The sequence below is a fragment of the Gopherus evgoodei genome, chromosome 11 (genome assembly GCF_007399415.2).
Source record: "Gopherus evgoodei ecotype Sinaloan lineage chromosome 11, rGopEvg1_v1.p, whole genome shotgun sequence".
Lineage (NCBI taxonomy): Eukaryota > Metazoa > Chordata > Testudines > Testudinidae > Gopherus > Gopherus evgoodei.
The window spans coordinates 78,047,405-78,071,891 of NC_044332.1; the positions used below are offsets into that span (position 1 = coordinate 78,047,405).

Consider the following 24,487-nt stretch of genomic DNA (forward strand, 5'->3'; position numbering starts at 1 on the left):
GGGGTTGCTAAATCTGTCCTGGCTGCAAGGCAGGTCAGAGCGAGGGTCTTTGCTGGGGGGGGCTGGATGCAAGGAAAAATGTGACCCTTTGGAGGCTCCAGAGATGGAGAGCAAAGATCCTGGGCTAGAAGAGGCTGGTTTGGGTTGTGGAAGTAGGGAAAGAATTGACAAGGATTTGTAGGGGATTTTGAAGCATGTGAATTTGCTTCAAAATATATATCAAGCTAAAAAAAATGCCTTTCATACAGCTTATAAAATATCTATTTTATGTACTAAGTATAATATATTATGCTTTGTAATCAAAACTGTACAACCTCATCATATTATTGCTAGAAAAATACTATTACGTGCATTGTTGTTAGTTAGTTAAAATTATGTTATTGTTGTTGTAAAAAACATAATAATAGTAATACCTTTCATGTCCATGCTAATTATGCATTGTCATTACATCCAATAAAAATCCCTAAAATTAAAACATCTAATATAAAATCAAAAATCCATAGCTTAATGCAAATAAAAATTTAAAAATATCTGTTGTACTAAAAGTACAAAAGGGGGGGGTGGAAGTAGGGAAAGAATTGGCAAGGATTTGTAGGGGATCTTAATGCATGTCAGTCTGTTAGCAAAAGTTAGGCTAACAGTAACCCTAATGACGTGACACTTGTAGAAGCGAGAATAGTGTGAGGCAAGTAGAAAAAAACTGTGTAAAAAGTTATCACAACCTTGCACTAATAATCAAATATATACACTGGCGCCCAGAAGTAAAAAAAATAAAATAGCAAAATAGCCTATGTATAAACAAAATGCAGCTGTTGCTCATTATTGTCTGTATTATTGCTTGTTATTGTCTGTAACAAAGGTATAAATGCTGGCTGTAATTGTTTACCTGTGGAGAGACCTGTCCAGGGCTGGGGTGACCCAGTGTCCTAGGGCACTCCCTCCCTCTATTGCAATTGCTAAAGTTAAAATAAAGTATTTAATTTTGCTGCACCCAAACAAAAAGCGAGAACTGAGTTTTTCTCCAACAGAGTCAACTCCCTTGGGGTGGTTGGAATGTGAAATGAGCCCACGTCTGTGCGTTTACATCGCCCACTAGGGATGGATTCTCCTTTGACTGGTGGCAAAAGGACCTGTTCGTCCTCCTGATTTGCAGGACCTGTGAAATCTGCTCCAGGGCCCATGAGAAGCCATGCCCGCATACGATCCTTCTTCACTTGCTGGGCCTATCCACTGTCCCTGAGTGCTGTTAAACAGCTGCCACGTCCCACCCCAGAGGTGGCTGCATTTCAGCGGAGGGTGAAAAGTTGTGGGTTAAATTTCTCTTTCTGTAGCATCTCGTCTGTACCTCTTTCCTCCCCAAGCACCTTGCCAGCTCTAGACGTACAGCACCACTGAACTGCAGCCACCTCTGGGGTGGGTCAAAGGCAACCAGCGCACACACAAGGGGGTGGCATAGGATCTGACACAGGAGGTGACCGTGGCAGGGTCTGATCCCAAGGACCCAGTGAACCCAGGAGTTTCAAGCTCGTTGCACCAGGCAGCGACTCAGACAGACGCTGAGCACAAATCTGATCCCGCCGGGAGGACCGGGCTCCATTCAGCTGAGCTGGGAATGCCGACGGGGGTGACACGTGCGATCCCGACTCAGTCTCTGCTGGCGCTGAAGGCTGGGTGGGGCTTCCCAGGGGGGCACTGGGCTGGCCGTGGAGCTCTTTCCTTTGAGTCCGTGATGTTAACGGGCCACGGCCCTGCCCCTGCCCCTGCGCCCCATCTCTCCCCTTCTCCCTAGTTCAGCCCTCCCGGGAAGTGTTCCAAGTGCTCCCCATCTCCCCCGGGCCCTGCTCTCCCTCCCAGCTGCTCTCCCATGTGTCCCTGTGCCCTGCCCCCCGAGACACCATCCCCCTGCTTCTCTCCCCCTGCCGGGAGCGAGGCCGCTCAGCCCAGGCCATTGGCGAACAGGCCCTGCCCTCCGCTCACCTTGTTGTGGAGCACGACCACGTTGTGGGGCTCGGCGCTCAGCCACGTGTCCATGGCCTTGCAGATGCTGCAGATCTTCTCCAGGGCAGGCGTATGCAGGTCGGGCCACCCGAAATCCAGCACCTGGGATGGGCAGAGACAGGGGGGAGGTGGAGGAGGAGGCTGGAGGAGATGAAGGCTCCCCTCTGGGGCTTTTGGTTACCAGATGCCGTAGATGCCCAGGGCTCCTCATGGCAGCCTGGCCTCACGGGTGCTGCCGCCCACCGGGTAACCTGTCCGGGCGGGACCCAGAGTGTGCAGACCCACTCAGGCGGCTGCTGCTTCGGAGATGCAGGAGACTCCCTTCCAGGGGCAGAACAGGTCTTTGCCTTGAGGTATCTCCACCACACCTGGTACCCAGCAGGAAGGGGAGGGCACCATGCCAGCTGCCCGGGGCCCTGGGCTAAACTGTGGGGCCAAAGCAGCTCTGGTGTGGTGCCATCAAGCCCCATGGCAAAGCCCCCTCCCGGCTGCACTGGCTGGCCTTATCGCCCCCCCCAGCCTGAGAGGAAGGGCACATGTGGGACGGCGACGGAGGGAGGGCATGAAGCCAGCAATGGGAAATGCTGAACCAGGACCTAGGGGGAGGAGGGGTGGGCTGTGTGGTACCTGGATGGGAAGGGGTTAATTGCGCCCAGCGCCAGCCTGGCCTGCATCCCTGCTTTGCACAGGCATGGCACCATGGGAGGGGCCGTGTGCCACCCTGACTGATTGCTAGTGCAGGGGGCAGGGGCTGGAGCCACCCCCAAACCCAGGGCCCCACCCTGCCAGCTCCCGTAAGGCAGGGGCAGGGTATCTCCCAAGGGCAGGGCTGGGGGGCTCTGCCTCCCGTTCGACCCAGCGGGTAGGCCCGTTGATAAGGGAGCATGGTCCAGGCCTTGGCTGCCCGCTCAAACTGACCACAAAGGGAGCCAATCTGAGGCAGCAATCCAGCAATCTGCTGCCGACAGCAGCCTCTGGATCTGGCCCACTAAGGCAGGAGGTGAAGGGGCCGGAGCCCACCCCCGAGCCCCGGCCCACCCAACTTTCCCCTCCTCCTTGGTGCTACCCAGCTGCAGAGACCCAGGCGACTCCTGGCCTGGGCTGGTTTCTCTGCTCCCCGGAGACGACCCCCAGGCCCATCCGTTCCCGCTGCCCTGGCGCTATCGACCTGCTGTCGACTGCTCCCGCCAGTGCCTGGCACACCGACGGGGCTTGCGGCGTGCTAGCCGTCTCTCCGGGACCGGCGCTGGGGGGCAGGCGGGAAGATCCCGGCGTGTGCCTGGCTCCCAGTCCCTGCACAGCCCGTGTGGCTGCCAGAGACAGCAGGAGCAGGATGGGATTCGCGGACAAAGAAAACACATCCACGGGGCTCAGGAACACTCAGCCAGTGGGGGATCCAAGGGGCTGGCAGCAGCCCCGTCCCGACACGGATGCTCTCGCAGCTGGCAGGTCCTTCTGGGAGTCCCCTTTCCCCACTAGCAGCCCCCGACGCACCCTGGGGCTCTGGAGTCCAGGCCCCACTCTCATCCCAGCCACAGTCGTTCCACCAGCTTCCAAAGATTTGCTGGGATCAGGGCCGGGCCCATTGCAGCTGGCAGCCCCTGGGCTTGGCTGGGAGTCATAAGATGGCTCCCCAGAGCCGAGACGCCACGGAGAACTGCACCCGTGACGCTGCAGGCTGAGAGGCGCCCGGCTCGCACAGGCTCGGTGGGGCTGCCAGGAAAGGCCGTTCCTTGTCAGCGGGTCTGCCGGCGTCGGGATTCCCTGGCACGTCTGTAGCCCCCGTCACACCCGCGGGGGCACCAGTGACCTGGGGTTCGTCACTGCAGAGATTTTCATTTAGCCAGGCCCCACCTTCGGTTCTGGGGCTGGGGAAGGGGGAAGAGAGCTCTCTGGGCACCAAAGGGGGGCAGGCCTCACCGCCCAGGGCCTCCCCTGCCTTGGGGGACCCCCTGTGGGGCTCAGAGGGGTGCTCCATTTCCACGACCCTTGGCCTCTCCTCTGGGGCTGTCCGGGACGGGGCTCTGGTGACGTGGGCCATTGGGCGCTGGGCAGGGACCTGCCAAACTCATTGCTTATGGGTGGGAACACTCCTGCCTCGTGACCTGTGCCCCCGGGGGGCAAAACAACCCCCCCAGAGCTCTGTGCACCACTGCAGGAGAGAGCGAAACCCCCAGGATCCTTCCCCTCCAGCCCCCCTGCCCGACTCCAGCTCCTCCTGGGGCAGAAACCTCTCCGCCCCCAGCCCTCAATGGCGCCCAGAGCCCCCCCCATGGCCGGGCGCACTTACCCTGGAGTGCAGCTTGCTGATGTCATGTCTGCGCTCGGACAGATTGAAAAGCTTCGGAGAGGAGAAAAAAGGGTCAGAATACGAGCAACAGTGGAGCAAGGACCCCTCGGCCTCAGCCCCAGCGACAGAGTGTAGCACCCCCAACCCACACTGCACAGACCCGGCCTCAGCCCCAGCCCCAGCGCCCCCCAGCCACATCACATAGACCCGGCCTTAGCCCCAGCCCCAGCACCCCCCGGCCACACCACACAGACCCGGCCTTAGCCCCAGCCCCAGCGCCCCCCGGCCACACCACACAGACCCGGCCTTAGCCCCAGCCCCAGCACCCCCCAGCCACATCACACAGACCCGGCCCCGGCCCCTGCCCCAGCCCCAGCACCCCCCAGCCACATCACATAGACCCGGCCCCGGCCCCAGCCCCAGCCCCCCCCAGCCACATCACACAGACCCGGCCCCGGCCCCAGCCCCAGCCCCCCCCAGCCACATCACACAGACCCGGCCCCGGCCCCAGCCCCAATGCCCCCCGGCCACACCACATAGACCCGGCCCCAGCCCCAGCCCCAGCCCCAGCCCCCTCCAGGCACACCGCACAGCCCGGCCCTGGCCCCAGCACCCCCTGGCCACACCTCACAGACCTGACCCCAGCCTCAGCCCCCCCCGGCCACACCACACAGACCCAGACCCAGCGACGGCCCCCCCTCCGGTCACACGGCACAGACCTGGTCCCACTCCCACTCCCAGTGACAGCGCCCCCCGGCCACATCGCACAGCCCCAGCCCCAGCAACACCCCCCGCCCCCCCGGCCACACCACACAGACCCAGACCCAGCGACGGCCCCCCCTCCGGTCACACGGCACAGACCTGGTCCCACTCCCACTCCCAGTGACAGCGCCCCCCGGCCACATCGCACAGCCCCAGCCCCAGCGACGCCCCCCCCCGCCCCCCCGGCCACACCACACAGACCCAGACCCAGTGACGGCCCCCCCTCCGGTCACACGGCACAGACCTGGTCCCACTCCCACTCCCAGCGACAGCGCCCCCCGGCCACATCGCACAGCCCCAGCCCCAGCGACACCCCCCGCCCCCCCCGCCCCCGCAGCCACACCACAGAGACCCGGCCCTGGACATTCGGCAGGGCCTAAGGAAGGATGGAGTCACAGCAGCAAGATCTTGCAGCTCTTCGGTTCAGAGCAGGGTGAGATAATGCAGGGCCAGAAGGCAAGGCAGGGAGCTGGGCCTTGATGCAGTGGAGAAGGGGCAACTAGTGGGGATTTTGTTGGTGCCCCGGGACACTCAAGAGACCCACGCTGCCCCCCCTGAACTAGCAGCGCTGAGCTGCTTCAGCCCAGCAGGGTACCTCCCCCAAGTGTCTGGGCTGAGAGCAAGACCCCACACCCATATCACTGCAAAATCACGAACACAACTCTCCCCTCCAGCCTGCAGGGCAGATACAGCCCCCTCGTTCTGCCTGTGCGCCAGGTGGGGACCCCGGGGCTGGGCCTGACCCGCAGTAGGGAGCAGCACCTGCACACCGCAGAGCCATGGCCACCGCCCCCCTGGAGCTCAGCAAAGTGGCTGCGAGCGTTATGGCTGCCTGGCCCGGGGCGTCACGCAGCCGGTGATGTGACCGGGTGCACGGAGCTCCAGGGGAATCTCTGCTCCTGTGTCAGAGAGGAGGTGGGGACTGCTGCCCAGCTCCAGGGTCTCTCTCTTGGGCAGGCAGAGGTGGACAGGTCTGTCACAGTCAATGCACGACCCTCAGTGACTGCCGCAAGAATGACCACACAGCTGGATGGCTGGGTGCATGCCACAGCTGGCATGACCCAGGAGATCGGATTAGATCTGGGGCGTCAACCAGAGCTCAGACTAGAGCCTGGGGTCAGAGCCCCAGAGTGGGCTCACAAACAGGTGATGTGACAAACCCGCCCTTGCCTCTGCCAAAATGGGAGGCATGTCCCAGCTGGACAGGAGCAGGATCCCTCTATGAGAGAAGGCAGAGACCCCCTGGACTGGATGATCAGAACGCTCCGTTTTCACAGTGGAAAGAGGCAAACAGTGGGGTCCCTCGAGGATCTGTACTGGGACCTCTGCTGCTCCACATACTCATAAATGATCTGGAAAAGGGGGCCAAGAAAGAGTGGCAAAGTTGGCAGATGATACGAAATTACTCAGGACAGTTAAGTCCAAAGCAGATTGTGAAGAGTTACAAACAAACAGTTTTCATGAAACTGGGTGACTGGGCAAGAAAATGGCAGATGAAATACAGCGTTGATAAATGCAAAGTAATGCACATTGGAAAACATAATCCCAACTATACATACAAAATGATGGGGCCTAAATTAGCTGTTACCACCCAAGAAAGAGATCTTGGAGTCATTGTGGATAGTTCTCTGAAAACATCCACTCAATGTGCAGCGGCCATCAAAAAAGCGAACAATGTTAGGAACCATTAGGAAAGGGATAGATAGTAAGATAGAAAATATCAGAATGTCACTATCTAAATCCGTGGTATACCCACACCTTGAATGCTGCCTGCAGTTCTGGTTGCCCCATCTAAAAAAAGATACATTCAAATTGGAAAAGGTAGGATTCGGAAGGGCAACAAAAATTATTAGGGGGATGGAACAGCTTCCATATGAGGAGAAATTAAAAAGACTAGGCCTGTCCATCTTAGAAAAGAGACAACTTAGGGGGGATATGGTAGCGGTCTATAAAATCATGACTGGTGTGGAAAAAGTGAATAGGGAAGTGTCATTTACCCCTTCACATAACACAAGAACCAGGGATCACCTGATGAAATTAATAGGCAGCAGGTTTAAAGCAATCATAAGGAAGTATTTCTTCACACAACGCACAGACAACCTGTGGAACTCCTTGCCAGGGGATGTTGTGAAGGCCAAAAACATAACTGGGTTCAAAAAAGAATGAGATAAGCTCACAGAGGATGGGTCCATCAATGGCTATTAGCCAAGATGATCAGGGACACCACTCCATGGTCTGGGTGTCCCTAAACCTCTGACTATCAGACACTGGGACTGGATGACAGGGGATGGGTCACTCGCTAATTGCCCTGTTCTGTTCCCTCCCTCTGAAGCACCTGGCACTGGCTACTGTCAGAGACAGGATCCTGGCTAGATGGACCGTTGGTCTGATGCAGAATGGAAGTTCTTATATTCTTAATGGACCCTCATGACCATGAATGTATCGATCTTGGAATCTGGGCATCCATTTCACACCCTCCTGAGATTCCCGAGTCCCCATCTGATGCTGGAACATGGTGCTAGGACCTTCCCCACGCTGCAGGGAGGTGGATGGCTTGGCAACCCCGGGAATTCTGGATCCCAGCCCCTATAGCTTCCTCTCCCAGTCAGTTCCACATCCTCCCCAGGCCCTCCAGCCAGCCACCCGCCGGTGGGGAGCGGGGCAGTGTCTCTTACCAGGTAGTTATCTCCATGCTTGGACTTGAGCATCTGGGCCACCTCCTTGAGGTTGCTGCGGAAGTTCTGCTCCTCGGCCGAGCTGGGGTAGGAGACGGCGATGATCCGCTCGGTGATGTACACCAGGTCCAGCTCGCAGGTGTCCTCCATGGTCTGGGCCACACTCACGCTCCTGGGCCAACAAGAAGCAGCCAGCTCAGGGCCCAGCAGGGCGCTACGGGCCTGCGGGGCGAAGGTCTAGAGATCTGGAACCCAAACAAGGTGGCGTTCCCGCAGCACCCTCCTTCACCCGCCGACTGCAAACTGGGTAGGTAATTAAGACCCGTGCGCTAATTATCGTCATCCCTGATCCACAGATGGGCTGGGCAAGGTACGGACATGGGGAGGTCGAGTGGCTGGAGCGAGGGAGGACAAGTCGGGACTCCCATGGCAGCTCTAGCAAAGGAATTTAGCTGTGGGGGTGTCCATCCCCTACTCTGGACACCAGCTACACTGGCACAGAGACGGGACCAATTGCCATGCCAGCCTCTGCACCCAGCCACGTGCTCTTGGTGCAGCTGGTGGCTCTGAGTGCAGCTGTCCAAATGGCCACTGACCATAGCAGGAAGTGGCAGAGCCAGCCCGGCTCCTGGAAACCGCGTCCAGAGCTAACCCTCCCAACCACCCAGCCTGACACCAGTGGGTAGCTAGCGGTGAGCGGCCTACAAGGCCCCACGGGTGAAGAGATCCTTCCTGTGCTGACCCAGGCCCCACCTTGTCCAGACCATCCCATCTCCATCTCCAAGTACCATTTGTTACATTCTCCCATTGTTGCCTTTTGGCAACCAGATCCATATCTCTGGGAGCTTATCTCAGTTACACACAATAATCAGTGAAGTCCAGGTGAAGCCTGGTGGGAACACGCTCAATGGGCCTCCCTCTCTCCTGGCATCTGGCCATGGACCAAGCAAACAGGCTGTGGGGTCCTAGATAAGCCTGAGGGAGACAGTTGCCAAGGCAGCCTACACCCGCCTGGGGAGCGATGCTCTGCCCTGCAAGGATGCAGAGGTGCCCCTAAAGGATACACAGCGTTTCTAAGCCGGGGGTGAGGGTTGGAGACCACAGGCGTCCCGTGGAGACAGAGGAGATGAAGAAAGGGGCACCTGAGGTATGGGTGAGCCCACAAGGACCCCAGAAACGGGCCCCACCCTGCCAGGCGCTGAGCATCCCTCCTTCCCACTGCCTTCCCTGGAAGCTGAACGAGCTCCGCGCACTACAGGACAGGGGCTGAAGTACACAGCGGAGAGACGCCAAGATGGCGATCGGCCTGGAGCATTCGAAGGAGGGGGCAAGGGCTGGGCTTAGTCTGGTGGGGAAAAGGGGGAGATTCTGGTCCTGCTCCTGCTCCTGCAGCTCAATCCCGTGGGAACCATTCGGAGGGGAGAGCGCCCCCTACTGGGATATCCCCCCAGGCAGCACAGCGCCCCCTAGCACCGTGTGAGAGCTCTGGTTAATTGGAGGAGCTGGGCTGGCATCTGGTTATAACCTCAAGACTTCGGGCTTCCATTCTCCATCCTTAGACGTTTTTAAGGTCAGGCTGGACAAAGTCCTGGGGTGATTTAGTTGGGGATTGGTCCTGCTTTGAGCCAGGGGTTGGACTAGATACCTTCTGAGGTCCCTTCTGACCCTGATATTCTGTGATTCTATGATACTGATACAGTCACAAACCACGGCACCAGACAGACAACGGCAGGAGGAGGCCGAGTTCCAGATTCTGTTTTTAAACACGAGACTGAGTTGATGGAACAGTAACAAGCCCTGTCCACACTGATCTTGCGCTGCTGGGGAGGGAATGAGGCCAGGGCGACTCTCCTCACCGGGGAGGAACTCTCTGCCCATGGCATGGTGCTGGGGGGCAATCACAGGGGTCGTACCTGGAAGGTCTGCCTCGTGGCTGGGCACTTTTGGAGGATTTTGTGGATTCCTAAAGAAAAGGGAGAGAAGAGCAAAGTTACCACCGTGGGGGTTCATCGGAGAGTGAAACAAACAGCAGAGATCACAGCACAGGGAACGGTATCTCTGACCACACAGATCTCAGAGCTAACACCTGCTTTCCCCCCTCCACCCACAGCAAATCACTAGCAGCCGGGCTAGTTGGGGCTTGAACATTTCGGAGGTTTTGCCTTTTTGGCCAATTTAGGGTGGGAAACCATTTCAAAGTCTCCAAAATTTACCCGGTCGGGAGAACCTGTCCTCTGTCAGCCCTTCCCTGTACTCTATACACTTCACCTCTGCTCCTCCACCTTCCGTCCCATCCTATAAAGCACCCCACCCCTTCCCAAACCCCTGATCCCTCTCCTACCCCTCCTCAACACAGCTGCAACCCCTTCCCACCCCCTATCCACACAGCACCCACAGCCAGCCTGGGAGTGCATCCCTTGCTCCTTCTGCAAATCATAGAATCATAGAATATCAGGGTTGGAAGGGACCTCAGGAGGTATCTAGTCCAACCCCCTGCTCAAAGCAGGACCAATTCCCAACTAAATCATCCCAGTCAGGGCTTTGTCAAGCCTGACCTTAAAAACCTCTAAGGAAGGAGATTCCACCACCTCCCTAGGTCACCCATGCCAGTGCTTCACCACCCTCCTAGTGAAATAGTGTTTCTGAATATCCAACCTAAACCTCCCCCACTGCAACTTGAGACCATTACTCCTTGTTCTGTTATCTGCCACCACTGAGAACAGTCTAGATCCATCCTCTTTGGAACCCCCTTTCAGGTAGTTGAAAGCAGCTATCAAATCCCCCCTCACTCTTCTCTTCTGCAGACTAAATAACCCCAGTTCCCTCAGCCTCTCCTCATAAGTCATGTGCTCCAGCCCCCTAATCATTTTTGTTGCCCTCTGCTGGACTCTCTCCAATTTGTTCACATCCTTTCTGTAGTGGGGGCCCAAAACTGAACACACTACTCCAGATGTGGCCTCACTGGCGCCGAATAGAGGGGAATGATCACGTCCCTCGATCTGCCAGCAACGCTCCTACTAATGCAGCCCAATATGCTGTTGGCCTTCTTGGCAACAAATCTACTCCAGCCAAGCTGCGTCCTGTCTGCTGGTCAGCGCTGAGGTGGGCCACGTGGAGAGCAGAGATCGCTGAGCCTTTCCGGCCATGGGACCTTGCTCTCGCACATCCTTTCCCCAGGTCACCACTATAGGAAACCTACTCATGCTAGCGCCTCCTGCAGGCCAACAACCCGCCCCCGCAGCCATTAGCAGGTGCCTTGTATCTAAGATCCAGCCGGCTTCCGAAGGGTTACGTCCATCTCTCAGTGCCCTGTAGCTATTGTAGGCCAGATGAGAGGAAGGGGCATTGAAAACCTCCCCTCTTTTTTTCCTGATATATTTCCAGGTGAAACTCACATGGATCAATTAATGTCATGAGTTTCCCTAGTCTCAGCCACGCCAGTTGCATAGAACTGTGTGCGCTCCAAGCCCCTGTGCTGGCCCTCTGGAGTCCAGCCCAGCACCTCTGTACCAGACGGGGGGCTAGTGTCCACCGAGCAGAGGCCAGGTCTGTATCACCAGCAGGACACGTTTGCTACCTAACAATCAAGGCTGCGTGAGCAGCCAGCGTTTGCCTTGGCTTGGCTTGCCAGAGGAAATGTTTGAGTTCTCAAGGCAGGAAGCGTCTATTTACACATGATCCCCAGTCTCATGAATCCCATCCGCAGCCTGTTTGTTGGGTGACTTCATGACCTCAGCTGAAAAACAGAGTGGGGTTTCCAAAAACCCCTCTGCGCGTTCACACCTCATTTGTTTTAGGATCTCCAGCCATCAGCAACAAGTCCTTTAAAGGCTCATCTCACTTAAGTAGTAAAATCTGACCTCATGGAGGGCCCCACAACACTGCGCAAACCACAGACCAGTTCCTTGGCTGGCTCCTTCTCGGAGCGATGCCACTGGACACAGCTGAGGCTCCGGCCCTAGAGAGCCAAGAGTCGCTACACCCCCTGCGGAAATGCAGCTGCGGCTGGGGTGGAGTGTGGCAGCGGTTTAAAACAATGCCCGGCACACAACGGCTTAGGACATGAAATGACGAAGGATCCTGTACCAGGGTGAAACTGCAGGAGTTTGGGCACCTGCCACCGCATTAGTTCAGTACTGACTCCGAGAGAAGAGCGCCACCGACTGGGAGTCCCCCAAGAGGACACGCAGTGGGAAGCCTCTGGTAGGTCTGGCCAAGGAGCCAACCTACACCGCACACTGGAGAGGCCTGGTTTAGGATCTACCTAGGACAATTTTTAGGGTGGGGGTTCCTGCTTGGCTGCACACATGCACATCCCGCTGGGACATTTTCAGGAGGATCAGCCCCTTTAAAGGCATCCCTTAGCCACCCCACATCCCCAGGGCCACTGCAGAGGAAAATATCATCCCAAACGAGAGCAAAGGAGACCTAGCATGCACGCTGCACATCACCTTTGCAATGGTTTGATCAGCTGTCACTGAGGGAGGCTCATTCCCCCCCAGGGGCTGTACGCGGAGGGGGACATGGGGGAGTTTCCAGAGGACTGTGTTTGGCCGAAGACAACAAGGGCAGTTTTACCGTGGGCTTCAGGGGCAGCAGGTAGGGCAATGCTGGACATCACAGCCACAATCTCCTTCCTCGGCCCCCGTTTGCGGGAAATTTACCTTGCAAGATGAGACAGATCGGTCAAGCCCTCAGTGGTCTCCCTGGGAGCCATTTCTGCTCCCGATCCCTCTGTCCAAGCACCCCCTGCGAGTGACAGCCGAGAGCTTCACCTTTCTCCGTGAGAAATGCCTTTTCGACACAGAGCGACCGCCGGGGCCATGCTCGCTAGTCTTGAGCCTGCAGTTCCACGTGCCCAAGGACTTTGCGTCCATTCTTATTACTAGTCTGTGGCTCTTGACAGCTCAGCCTCTGGGAGCTCGCTGCGGAGATAAATCCACTCGCAGGGCTTCCTCCCAGTCCAAACTCACTCCTTTCGGCTGTGTCTACACTGCAGCTGGCTGTGAGCCTCCCAGGCTGGAGCTCAGGCTCACCCGACTCCCCGCGTCCAGGCTCGGATGGCTAGCCCGAGGCTCCGCCAGAGGCGCGACCTCCACACGGCTAGCTCAAATCCCGCTAGCACGAGTCGGCCGGCAGCTGGCTGCAGCACGGACGGGATCCAACCAACGCATGGCAATCAGGTGGACACTGCCGGGATGCTGGGATTCCACCAGGCGACGGCCTGCCAGAATCCCGCAGTGAATCCAGAAGGGGGCTGGGCACGGACCCGGATTTCGGCATGGTCTCCTGCAGAGCATCAGGGGGCTGGGCAGCTACCGGGCTGTCCTACCTCCACACACCCGCCTCGCTCCCCCTCGCCGACCTCCACACGGCAAAGAAAAACCTGCGGCACCGAGCCTCAGGTTCCGTCGGCATCGCGGCTTTGTCTTCGCAGTGTGGGTGTCCCCTTCGAGGCTTCAGAGGGCGACCCCCGGCAGGATCCAGCCCAAAGACAGACAGCGAGAGCAACAACACACTTCCTGAAGCAGAGAGGCACCGGATTGCAGGCTTCCTGGGTGCCTGGAGCCACGACTGGCCTTTGCCCTCCTGCCCCAGGGTGTCCTCAGGACAGCAGAGGTCAGTATATCGGGCGCGATCGGACACACAAAGCCCCCTGCACCAGGGAATCACCCTCACACTGGGATCCTCACCCACGCCGCTCAGCGGCCTCCAGCACGGGGCGCACACCACGCCAGTGCCCCTCCAGTGTGTGCACTTCGCTCCTCTGGCTCATCTCAGCCCCGGCTGCTCCCAGCTGGCATGAGGGCATCGCAGGAGCCCGAGCAGGAATCAGCAAGGGGCACAAATAGACCCAGGAGTCGGGAGCACCAGTCTGCTGTGCTAACCGCTGGAAAACAGCACCCCCTGGGGCTAGGACCCACGTGCCTCAGATCGGGCCAGGCAGGGCGCGTTTGGAGGGAGGAATCACAGGGCCTCGAAGCAGGTCAGCAGCAGGCTTTCACTGCTGCCCACTCCGTACTCCTCCCTGAAGAAAATGAGACCAGACACCCTTCGGGAAATCTCCTGTGCTGATTCACTTATCTGGCCCCCGCCAGGGCCTGTCAGAGCCTCTCCTGCTCCATCGCCCTCCTACGCCGCCTTTCCCCACTGGGGAGGCGACAAGCCCATTTCTAACCCCACCCCGGGGTGCGTAAACCCCAGGGCAAAGCCGAGCAGCGCGGACATGCGGCTCCTCTCTCCCCTCCCACCTCCGCCTCGGCACCTTCACCCCTCGTCCCACGGATTTACCTTGGACCAGGTGAAGCTCCTGCTAATCCACCTCCAAGACATGGCCACTCCTCTGCCCCGAGACCTTGGCAAGCAGCCCGGCCCCCGGGGCAGTTACTCAGAGCTACAGCCCACGGCACAGCTGGGTCACGGCGGGAGGGTTACTGAAAGGGCACGAGGCTGGCACAGGCTCCGCACTCAGTCATTCTGCCGTTAGCTCTGGACTCTGAGCTCCACCGTCCTCTCCGCTCTGTGGCGCGGCAGGCTCACCACAAGCGCACGCCTGGTCCGAGAGCCGCCCCCGCCCCACTCCTCCCGCCCGGGGGAAGAATCAGGCAGCTCTCAGCTGATAGCAGTATGAACAGGCCAGGCTAATGTTATTAAAGGCTCCTGATGTGCAGCAGCCAGGATCCGAGCTGTGAGACGGGAGAAACTACAAAAGATCCTTTCACATGCAACAGGCTGGGGTGATCCCTGCCTCATGGGGCTGGCCCCACATCAGTTAGACTGGACCCCACACCCATTTCCCTAGTGCAGCGCTGAGCAAATGGCACAGCCATGGTCAGATCCCTGGCTCCATCTAGCTCAAGGTCCCGTCTCTGACAGGAGTAGCCCGGGGGGAAGGAGGACACAGCAGTAGCAGACAGGGCAGGATCTGCCCCACAGGAGGTCCTGCTTTGCACCCCGTAGCATGAGGTTTAATAGCCTTTCCCCATCTTATAGCCGGCGAAACATCCAGGCCTCGTGTGTTACACAGAACATCCAGCTGGGCCTCTTGATTTTCCAGACACTTTCTCCTCCAGCACCTTCCTGAGGGTGTCGATCCCCAGATCCTGGTCCCAGGTCCAACCCGTACCAATTGGGAGTACTCCCTGCAAGCAAACTGGCCGTCCAGTCTCCTGCAGGCTTCCTGGCAGGGCAGAGTTTTCAGGGGGCCGGGGGAAATCTGGGGTTGCAAGTGTCTTCGTGTAACTAAGCAGCCTCTGGCCCAAAGCTACTGCTCTGGTCTCCCCTCATGCCCTGCCCCTGGGCATCACTTTGTGCAGACAGACAGACAGAACTCCTCAGCGTGCCAGGTGCTGCCAGGTGACCCAGCTTCGCCAGCGCCTGGCTCTCCATGAAGACCGCGAAATGCCAGCTTCTCATCTGGAGGCTGCCGCAGAGGCTCTGGGTGGGGACCCCGGGAGGAAGAGGAGTCACACCTGTTTCACTTCACTTCTAAGTGAAGAAGAGGCAAGTGAAGCTGCAGATGAGCCGTCAAAGCAGGAGTGGAGCTTTTCCGCCACCTGTCTGACATCGATCTGCACCAGCTCTCTCACTCCCTGCAGAATAGACTCTTCGTGAAAATTGCAACAGACACAGTGGCTCCGGCAGACCTCTGGCCACGTCACACTGCACCCACCAGGCCTGGGGCATGGCTGGAGTGCCCTGCAGAGGGGCTCTGCCTAGCTGCAGGGCCAGAAGGGAAGGCACTAAGGTGCATCAACTGTGCAGGGCAGGGGAAGCCTGCACTGAACCTGCCTGTTAAAGTTGGCTGAAAATGACGTAATGACAGCCCCTAGCTCTAACGCCGCGTTTTTCATCAGCCGTTCTCAAAGCACCTTTACAAAGGAGGTCTCATCATCCCCATCTGACACGGGGAAACTGAGGCACAGAGCGGGGAAGCGACTTGCCCAGCAGGTCAATGGCAGAGCGAGGTCTCATGAGTCCCAGTGAAGTGAAGTGCACAGGCCGGCAGCCGGGATCAAACCTGGGACCCTCAGCACCAAAAACACACGCCCCTATTGCCTGAGCCAAAGGAAAGCTCTCCTAGCCCTCAGCAGCCAGCTGTTGTAGTGCAGGAGCCTGCTGCCAGGGGGTGACAGGGTCACACATGCTGACTGCATTGCAATGACCTTTTCTTGTGTTGATTAACTGAGAAATGAGCCAGCTGCCCGCGATTCATGGGATTCAACGTTGCCACCAGCTGCAATTCACAGATGGCTCCCCGTGCTCCCCTTCTGCAGACAGGATCGCAAGCAAATCCTGAAGGGAGAAGGGAGCCGTTCCCAGATCTGACTGGGAAGCAAAGGTCCAAAAGACAGATCAGGCAGCAGATCTCCCCAGGCTGTGGGCATTACGCTAGCCACGCCCCAGCGTATTTACAGTAGCAGGGGTGGCAAGGGAGCACAGCAAAGCGCTGGGTCCTGGCAGGGAAGAGAGGATGGATAATTCTCTTGAAACCAATAACAAACCCAAGTTCTAATATCCCCATAAACACACTGCTGCTGCCTCGTGGCCATAAACAGCCCTTAATCCTACTGTCAGATGCCCGCAAGGATGTTTACAGCTGCGGGCGTAATGGAAAAAAACCTGGTGCCAACAAAGGGCTGTTTTGCTGCTACAGACAGAAGCCTTGTTCAGTTTAATTCCACATGATTTAGCTTGCTAGTTAATTTGTTTGGGCTGGATCGTTAGGCCCAAAGCAGCAGAGCCAGGTTCCGACGCTCCCTCGTCTGGGGAGATGGGGGTACGGGCTCGTGGTGCTGGGAGAACCACAAAAGATTGGATGGGTCTATTTAGAGAGGACTTCAGTAGCAGCATATGCAAGGTGACCATCTCACAGGAGATTCCAAATGCTGGCTGGACTCCATGAAACCTCCTGCGTGGGTCTTCAGACAGCCCACTGCCCCTCCCACCTGGCCCCCAGGATGCAGCGGGAATTAAAATTATCAGCCCTTTCTCGGCTCTGCAGAAATGCTCCCAGACGTGTCCCAGCTCCGTGAGAAAGCTGAAATCAGCTCTCTGGTTTCCAAAGCCAGTTGGCCCAGCCACGTAATGGCACGGCCATTCAGCTCAATTCACAGCAGGGGCACAACCCGCGGCTTATTCGAGGGGACACTTTCTGATTTCAGCTCAGGAAGAAGACCTCAAATCTAGCATGTCACGTACCAGAAGCAGGTCGTGAATTGTCGCTCTCTAATGGCACTTCTCAGTACAGGAAACTGCTCGATGGACTATACTCCCCATGCTGCTTACCAGGAAGCGGGCCGAATCTCCAGGCCTCCAGCTTCCCTTGCTAACAAAATAAATCCTGCATGGGGGCAACACACCACAACAGGTGTTGTTAAACCGACGCAAGGAAAAGAGCAGGAGTCCCTTCAGCCATCAGAGACTCGGTCGCCTCGGACTCCGGATCCCACCCTTCAGCCCAACCCCTAGCATTGATACGAACGCGCGAAGGCATGTCACTTACTGTGGCGTTTACATGCTTGGCGGTGCTCTCCCCATTGGCCGGCTGTGGAAAGAGAGAGAGAGAGGGTTACGCCTCCGCCCATGGCAGAAGTGCCTCTGACTATTTCTCCGCACTTCCCGGGAAGGGCTAAACTGTCCCACTTCCTTCCCCGCTCAGGGCTCGAAGGAAAGCATCAAAGGCCAGCAATCCCTGGAATCCTGGCCACGGCTCTGTACGGGCGGGATGGGATTTCACAGAGCAGCATCTACACGCCGAGCTACAAGCCTAAATTCCAGCTTAAGGAGACATACATGCACCCGCTCTGATCGTGCTAGCATGCTAAACATAGCATAGGAGCTGTGGTGGGAGGTGCTAGGCACCTGGGCTGGGCCCGTGTCTCACATGAGACCATCCTCGGGGCAGCTTGCCCTGGACTCCACTGTGGCTATCCTCTGTCCAAAGCATGCTAGCTAGCACGGGTATGTCTCCTACAGCTGGAATCACACCCCTAGCTTGAAGGGTCGCCAGGCCCGAGAATTAAGGCTCACAGTCCCCGCTCCACAAAGAACACCAATGCCAACTTCAGGCCTTCGCAAAGCACTAGTCAGGCCCTGGCGTCGTGAGATCGCCTTCAAAATCATGGGATCGCTAAAAATGGTGGGTGTTTTTTTCCCCGCAGTCTGGTGGCTGAGCCTTCAGCTCACGCTCAGGTCACGTTTACAAGTTCTCTCAACCACCAGGTCCAGAAACCCGACTTTAAAACAAAACAAAAAAGGAGTGCAGAGATTTTCTCCGACGCCAGCGTCCGGGGTCTAAAACACACCCAATATCGGGAGGCCGAGCGAACAGTCACAAAAGCTGCCATGCTGATTTCAGCGCCTGCTTCGCGTTCCACGAGCGATGGGGCGTCAGCATGTTCTTAACGTTAAACGCCTGCTTCCACCACGGGCACGGACTTTTATTTTTACCCAATGGGTGCTCCAGCCCCGATCTGCCCTGAGGCCCCACCCTCACTCTGCCTCTTCCTGTCCCACCCCATCCCCAAGGCTCCACCCTTGCACCACTTCTTCCTGCCCCTGCTCCGCCGCTCCCCAAAGGCCCCCCAATCACCCACTGCACGCTCCTCTTCCCCCTCCCCAAGTGCCTCCCAGCAGTCACCCAACAGCTGAGCACCCCTTCTTTTTTTCTCCATGGGTGCGTGAGCTGCAGAGCACCCACAGAATCAACACCCATGCTTTGCTGCACAGGGATTGATCAGGTCTAGCCGGGGAAACAAAGAATTAACATTATTTTCAGCAGGGAGCTTGTATTCACTGTCAGTCTAAAACCTCATGGAATTGACCAAAACCAGTGTTAACTGAGACCATGTGCATATATGTAAATTGGGGTGGGGGAAAGCCATATATGATTAGTGAAGCTCATTTCACAGTGACTGCTTCTCCTTTTCCTCCTTTACCTGGTCTGACAGCTGCCAGTGTGAAGAGATAAAGGAGTGAAAACTGACAGGTAGATCAGAGGCTAATTAACAGACCGAGCCTGGCCTTGGAGATGGGTTTATATATGTCCCGGCCAGGGTCAGAGAGGGAAAGAGGACCCTGTATATGCCACAGGACAGGGCCCGGTTACTTTACAGAGTGGCCCTATATAAATAAATACTAACAAACGAGGAATCACTTTTCTGCTGCGATGCCCTAGCTGGGGTATCACAATAGGCTGCCCCACTGGACCGGAGCTGGGGTGATTTCTGCCTCCTGCATGTTCCCATGCCCACATATGGGGCAGGCTCTGTGGAAGCATCTGTGTTTCCAAACAGCCCCCAATTCCTTGCGGGCTCCTTGCACAGAACAATGTTTGGCCAGCCAGGCCTAATGCCATTCGCGAATCCAAGCTCTGAACCCGAGAAACGAGGGAGCCGAGCGGAGCGCTCCCGTCACTTAGAAAACCTCCCAGATCCGCTCCTGCTCTCCCAGCTGCTCGCCGGCCCTGTGAAGAACCGACGTAAATAAGGACAGCCAGCGGGGGACAACTCCCCATCTCTTTCACGATCCTCGGAACCCACCCGTGCCCCCTGCTGCCAACTGGCTCCCTGCTGCTGGGATGGTGCCAAACTGGTGTGGCCGTGATGAAGGAAGGGTGTGAGCATATCTTGACATGACTTAAACATGGCTGAATGGCTGCAGAGGATCCCGGGAGCAGGGCCCCTTTAAGCAGAAGCAGATTTGATGAAGAACTGGCAAAGCCTGTGTGTGCGATCGATATTGAACCTATGGGTCGGCAAATATGGGCCCGTGCAAAAGTAAATATCCCATGTATAACGTTCCAACAAGGAGCACAGGTCGACCTGGTTATAGTGACCCTATAGCAGGAACGTCACGCAGAGAGAGAGAGTGAACAATTGTTGAGTGAGTAAACGTGGGATGATCTTCCAACGGTACCACAACCTCCAGCCCCTTCTAAAACACTAATTAGGTAAAATCAGTGGCCACACGCCCACTGGACATGCTTTTAAGACATGTGACTCCTTTGAGGAAAAAGAGTATAAAAATCAAGCAAATTAAATTACTGTGGTTGGGATTCCTTAGCTGATGCTTGAAGAAGCAACGCTGCTAGACAGAGTAGCCAAACCTCTGCTCTGTGGGTTCGCGTGGGACTGTGACCAGAGGGGTTTCCAGGCAACCAAGGCCTGGACTCAAGGGAATCCGAGACAGACCAGAGGGCTGAGAAGAACAGCCCAGGAGGGGAGAAATTGGTAACCACCTTCTCTGTTTGCCAAGCAGGAACTGCGTGAGGCAAGCGCAGGGCCTGTTTGTAAAAGAGAGACTCGTTGAGAGGAATGTACAGCTCTTAATGTCGAGCTCTTAATGTCTAACATAGGAGTTATGTGCTTAATATAACCCTTTACCGCTGGTGTAATTCCTTCTCACTAAACGGCTGTGTATTGCAGAGAATTACTGGGGAGCGTTTTCACTGGTATGCCAGTAATTGGCTGCAGCGGGAGCCAGGAAACATCCATTTCAGGGGTAGTAGCGGCCCCCTGTTGTCAACACCTGCCACCGGCCCCGGCCTGCCACCGTTTAGCTCTGGTGCTGCTGGTTTCCTCACGAAGATGTTTTGCTCGGAACACGTGGACAAGCGCCACCACAGGCTGCAGATCGGTCCCTGCGGCTTGGAGCATCATTAGGGCACTCGGAGCTCCCAGACTCGCAGTCCTTCCCACTCTACCCCATGAATGGCCTGAGGAATGGACGGTTATTGACCAGCACGGAGCTGGCCAAGGGCTGTGCGGCAGAGCCACCCTCAGCTGAGGGTCTGGTGGGAGGATCTGAGACCTGGCTGGGACTGGCCCTAAATCAGCTCATGCTGAGGACTGGGCATGGCCACCATCCGTGGATCTGAATGTTCCACGCAAAATGCTACGGGCTGGTGGATCTAACCCTGCTTGGATCTTCTGCCTAATCAGTCAAGGCTCCAAAGCAGCAGGGAGGGAGGCCAGTCAGGGTGGATCTGGGAAGGCAACGCATCCAGGGAGCTTCAGCAATGTTCCCCTTCCAGCCGGCTGCAGAAGAGCTGGCAGCAAAACGGTTCCCCGTCCACCCCCGTCGCTCCCTGAGAGGTGGCTCGCAAGGCTCAGAGGGAGGCAACCCAGCAGGAGCAGCCTCCAGAGCCCAGCGTCCAAAAGAGTGGGACTGAGCACCGGTGCGAACCGACAGCCACGTAGCAGCCTGACAAATCTCTGAGATCAGGACACAGGCAAGGCGCGGAGGAAGCCAGGGCTGGGGAAGGATGGATGGACTCCTCACCCAACCAGGAACAAGCCCCTGGAGATGTAACGGCATCCCATCTCCTCCAAACTTGACAATGGAGGAGAGGCCGCAGGGTCCTGCCTCCTGGTTGCCGAATTCCAGCTAGGATGGCAAGTGGTAGGGGAAGGCGTTAGTGAGGTCGCTCTGCTCTTGGGTTAAGCGGGCTCTCTCATTCTGGCGGTTTCCAGGGTCAGTTCCCAGGAGGCAGGAGGGACAAATGCAACAGCCACTTAAGGAACCGCCTCAGAACAGGGTACACGAAAAGAGAGACTTCCGGCAGCAAAGCAGCCATGGCCTCCTGGCACACCTCCGCCAGGGAGAAGCCAAGCCTCCTTCGGAGAGCAGGAATCCTGTAAGGAGAGGAACTGGGCAAACCTGAGTCACTGCATTCCTGCTAGGAGCCGGAGCAGCAAAACTGTTCCCTCCCTCACAGAATATCCCCCAACAGGCGGCTCACGAGACCTGCCTCGTCTCGTCCGAGCAGCCCAGCTCCTGCCTGAGGACGGTCTCCAGACACAAGCTGCTGGGGAAAGGCTGCAGAAGCGGGGGCTGGCTGTCTGGGAAATACCGTATCCAGCCCCCCACGCTGGCCAATGGGGCTGTCAGTTTCCACCAGTATCTTCGCCAGGCCAGTGCAGGGCTTCTCTAGACGAGCCCCCTGAGGCCTCTCTCCTGCTGCTAGCTATTGTAGAGTTTGCCTCGTGCCCATCCCCGTGGCATCTAGGCTCTTGGCAGCAGTAACATGGAGGTCTCAGGGCAGAAGAGGGAAGCGATGGCGACTTAACCAAGGATCGATGAGCTTGTCTGAGTGACGCTGTGATTTCTCTGGCAGATCCCACAGAGCTGTGATCCGCGGCCCTGAGCTTTCAGCTGTTACTGCTGGTTGCAAATCTCCTAGGCCACATTACCCGCTGACTACGGGCCTAATTCTGAGCAGGGCTCAGCACCCTGGCTCCCATGGAAATGGGATCCTGGAAAGCTTGAGGCAGTGCGATGGGAGCTCAGCACTTCTCCGGATCAGCTCCGTTCGGCCCGAGGCCTTCATGGCTGTCTCCAGCTCAGGCTTCTCTTGCTAAGCGAACCCAGGTAAACTGAACAGGGCAGGCCAGGGCCAATCGGAGAGGGCGGCACTTCTACGGACAGTGAGCATGACTGGTGTCCCCGGCATATGTGGGCAGAGGTGCACACCAGGGATGCCCATTTTGGCAGGGAATCCCAGGTGGAGACCCTGGTCTATTTCAGCTCTGTCAGTGATGGGAGATGCCTTTGGAGCCGCCTCGTTCAGCTGCCCGGGATGTGATAGGTATTTACAAGGCCAGCAGTGTCACAAATCCCCCCTCCCCGCCGTTCCCCACACAGCCCCCTGCTCCAGCCCCTGTTCTCGTCATGAACTGGCTCCACCAAACACAGGACTCCCCCTCTCATTTCTGGCATGTGCTGGGCCTGCAAGCCAGCCTGGGACGCAATCTCCAGAGTGGGCTGGGCACGGGCTACTCACACCCCCATCAGCTTCCTCCTGACACCACAGTAACGGTCCCAAACAGACAAGACTATGTGTTTTTCTCCAGATAAGTATCCTGGAGCGGGCTGGCGAGCTTCCCCTGGGACTGGCGCGCTCCTCGTGGCGTTCACGGCAGGGATGTGCCACGGGGAGATTAAACCCCCGCCTGTGATAGCAGCTGGATCGATGCAAGACACACCACGGTGCGCTGGTGGGGGAAGCGCAGAAGATAATTGCTTGGAAAGATTTGGCGTGAAATGAGCACGGTGCCTCTTAGCTTGCTTCCGATCAGGCAGGGGTCCTTGCAAACGCCCCCCAGGGCCACCCCGGGGGGGGGGAGCAAGTGAGGCAATTTGCCCCAGGCCCCATAGGGGCCCCCATGAGAGTTTTTCGGAGGTCCTGGAGCGGGTCCTTCACTCACCCCAGGGGCCCCAGAAACTCTCGCGGGGCCTGGGCCCCCAGAGCTTCTTCCGCTCCAGGTCTTTGGCAGCAATTCGGCGGTGGGGGGTCCTTCCACTCTAGGACCCGATGCCGAAGTGCCCCGAAGACCCACAGCGGGGGTCCTTCTGCCCCGGGACCTGCCACCAAAGTGCCATGTCTTTGGCGGCAATTCAGTGGCGGGGAGTCCTTCAACCCGGGACCTGCTCCAAAGACCCACAGCGGGGGGTCCTTCGGCCCCGGGACCCATCGCCAAAGACCCCAGGCCCCCTGAATCGTCTGGGCAGCCCTGACACCCCCAGTGCCATTGATTCCAGCTGGCCGGGTTGCTGCAGCCTCAGCAGAGCGATCAAGGGTTGATTAAGCGATGTGGGCAGAGCTGAGAGGATGGATGGTCCAATGGTGAGATCAGCACTTGGGAGACCCCAGTTCAAATCCCTGCTCTGCCACAAACTCTCTCTGGGACCCTGGATAAGTCACTTCAGTCCAGAGCCACAAATGTCTTAGGCTCCTGACTGCCACTGAATTTGCTCCTCCGGCCCTTCAGCCTGAACATCTTTGTGGATCTGGGCCTTAGTCACCCCGTGACTCAGTTTCCCATCTATAGAATGGGGAAAATAGCCCTGCCCTGCTTCACAAGGGCCGCAGGAGGCGGTGTGAGCAGACCTTTACCCCAGACGGTGAGGTGCTCAGAGAAGACAGTCATGGGGGCCAGGTAAGTACCTTCAAGAGATCACCCCAAGGCAGAACGTAGGCACGTCAGGGCTGGCCTGAGCAGATGCAGGGGTGCGTGCTGCCCCGGCTGTGCCTGTGCTGTGCACGCACAGAAGATGTCAAGCCAAGATTTGCAAAAGAGACGAGCGATTCCGAGTGCCCCCCATGTGGCAGGAGGCGGGTGCTCATCCCTTTCCAAGCATCAGGCCAAAAATCACTCAGCACTTGTTAGTATTGGCCTGCAGGACTGTCACCCCGACGCCTCCCGGCTGACAGCAAGACACCAGAACTGGCCTGCATAGAAACCCCAACCCTGGGACAAAGGGGCTGGAAGAGAGAGGGCAGAGCAAACCCAGCCCAGGACCCTGCCAAAACGCTGCACACGCTTCTCCGTATGGGGACGGAGGAGAAAACAAGCAACATGGGACAGATGTTATCACGTTGCTTAATGCATGACCGGAAGGTGCTTCAGTGCTACGGTGCACACGCAAAACTAACTGATACCCTCTCTCGTGCTACCAGGCACCCTCGCACCAGTTGTTGGACACCCTCGCACCAGTTCTTGGGCACTCACTCCCAGTCACCTGCTCACCCGTTCCTGGGCACCCTTACACCCACACCCGGGCCCCCTCGCATCCACGCCCAGGCCCCCTGGCCCCTGGCACCCTCTCAACCCACCCCCCTGGGCACCCTCTCACCCACTCCTGCTCCAATGGATGCCCTCACCCACGCATACCTCACCCACTCCTGTGAATGTTCTCACCCACTTCCACACTCACTCACTCACGCATCTTGCACTTAGCCTCTCCCACACACGCTCCC

At 57.5% G+C, this 24,487-nt stretch overlaps 1 protein-coding gene across 12 annotated transcripts in view; it reads right to left on the bottom strand.

Moving 5' to 3' along the window:
- Positions 1-24,487, bottom strand: part of TNS1 (tensin 1) — a 283,441-nt gene that overhangs the window by 129,311 nt on the left and 129,643 nt on the right. For 8 of the 12 annotated variants that reach the window (XM_030579741.1, XM_030579742.1, XM_030579740.1 and 5 more), the window contains 5 exons: positions 17,231-17,272; positions 9,639-9,688; positions 7,726-7,897; positions 4,289-4,339; positions 1,978-2,100 (listed from right to left, as the gene is read on the bottom strand). In XM_030579741.1, coding sequence (XP_030435601.1) covers positions 1,978-2,100; positions 4,289-4,339; positions 7,726-7,897; positions 9,639-9,688; positions 17,231-17,272 — 438 coding nt within the window. Of the gene's footprint in view, positions 1-1,977; positions 2,101-4,288; positions 4,340-7,725; positions 7,948-9,638; positions 9,689-14,016; positions 14,225-17,230; positions 17,273-24,487 lie in introns of those variants that run through there. The other 4 variants (XM_030579739.1, XM_030579745.1, XM_030579749.1 and 1 more) reach the window with 3 other exon arrangements.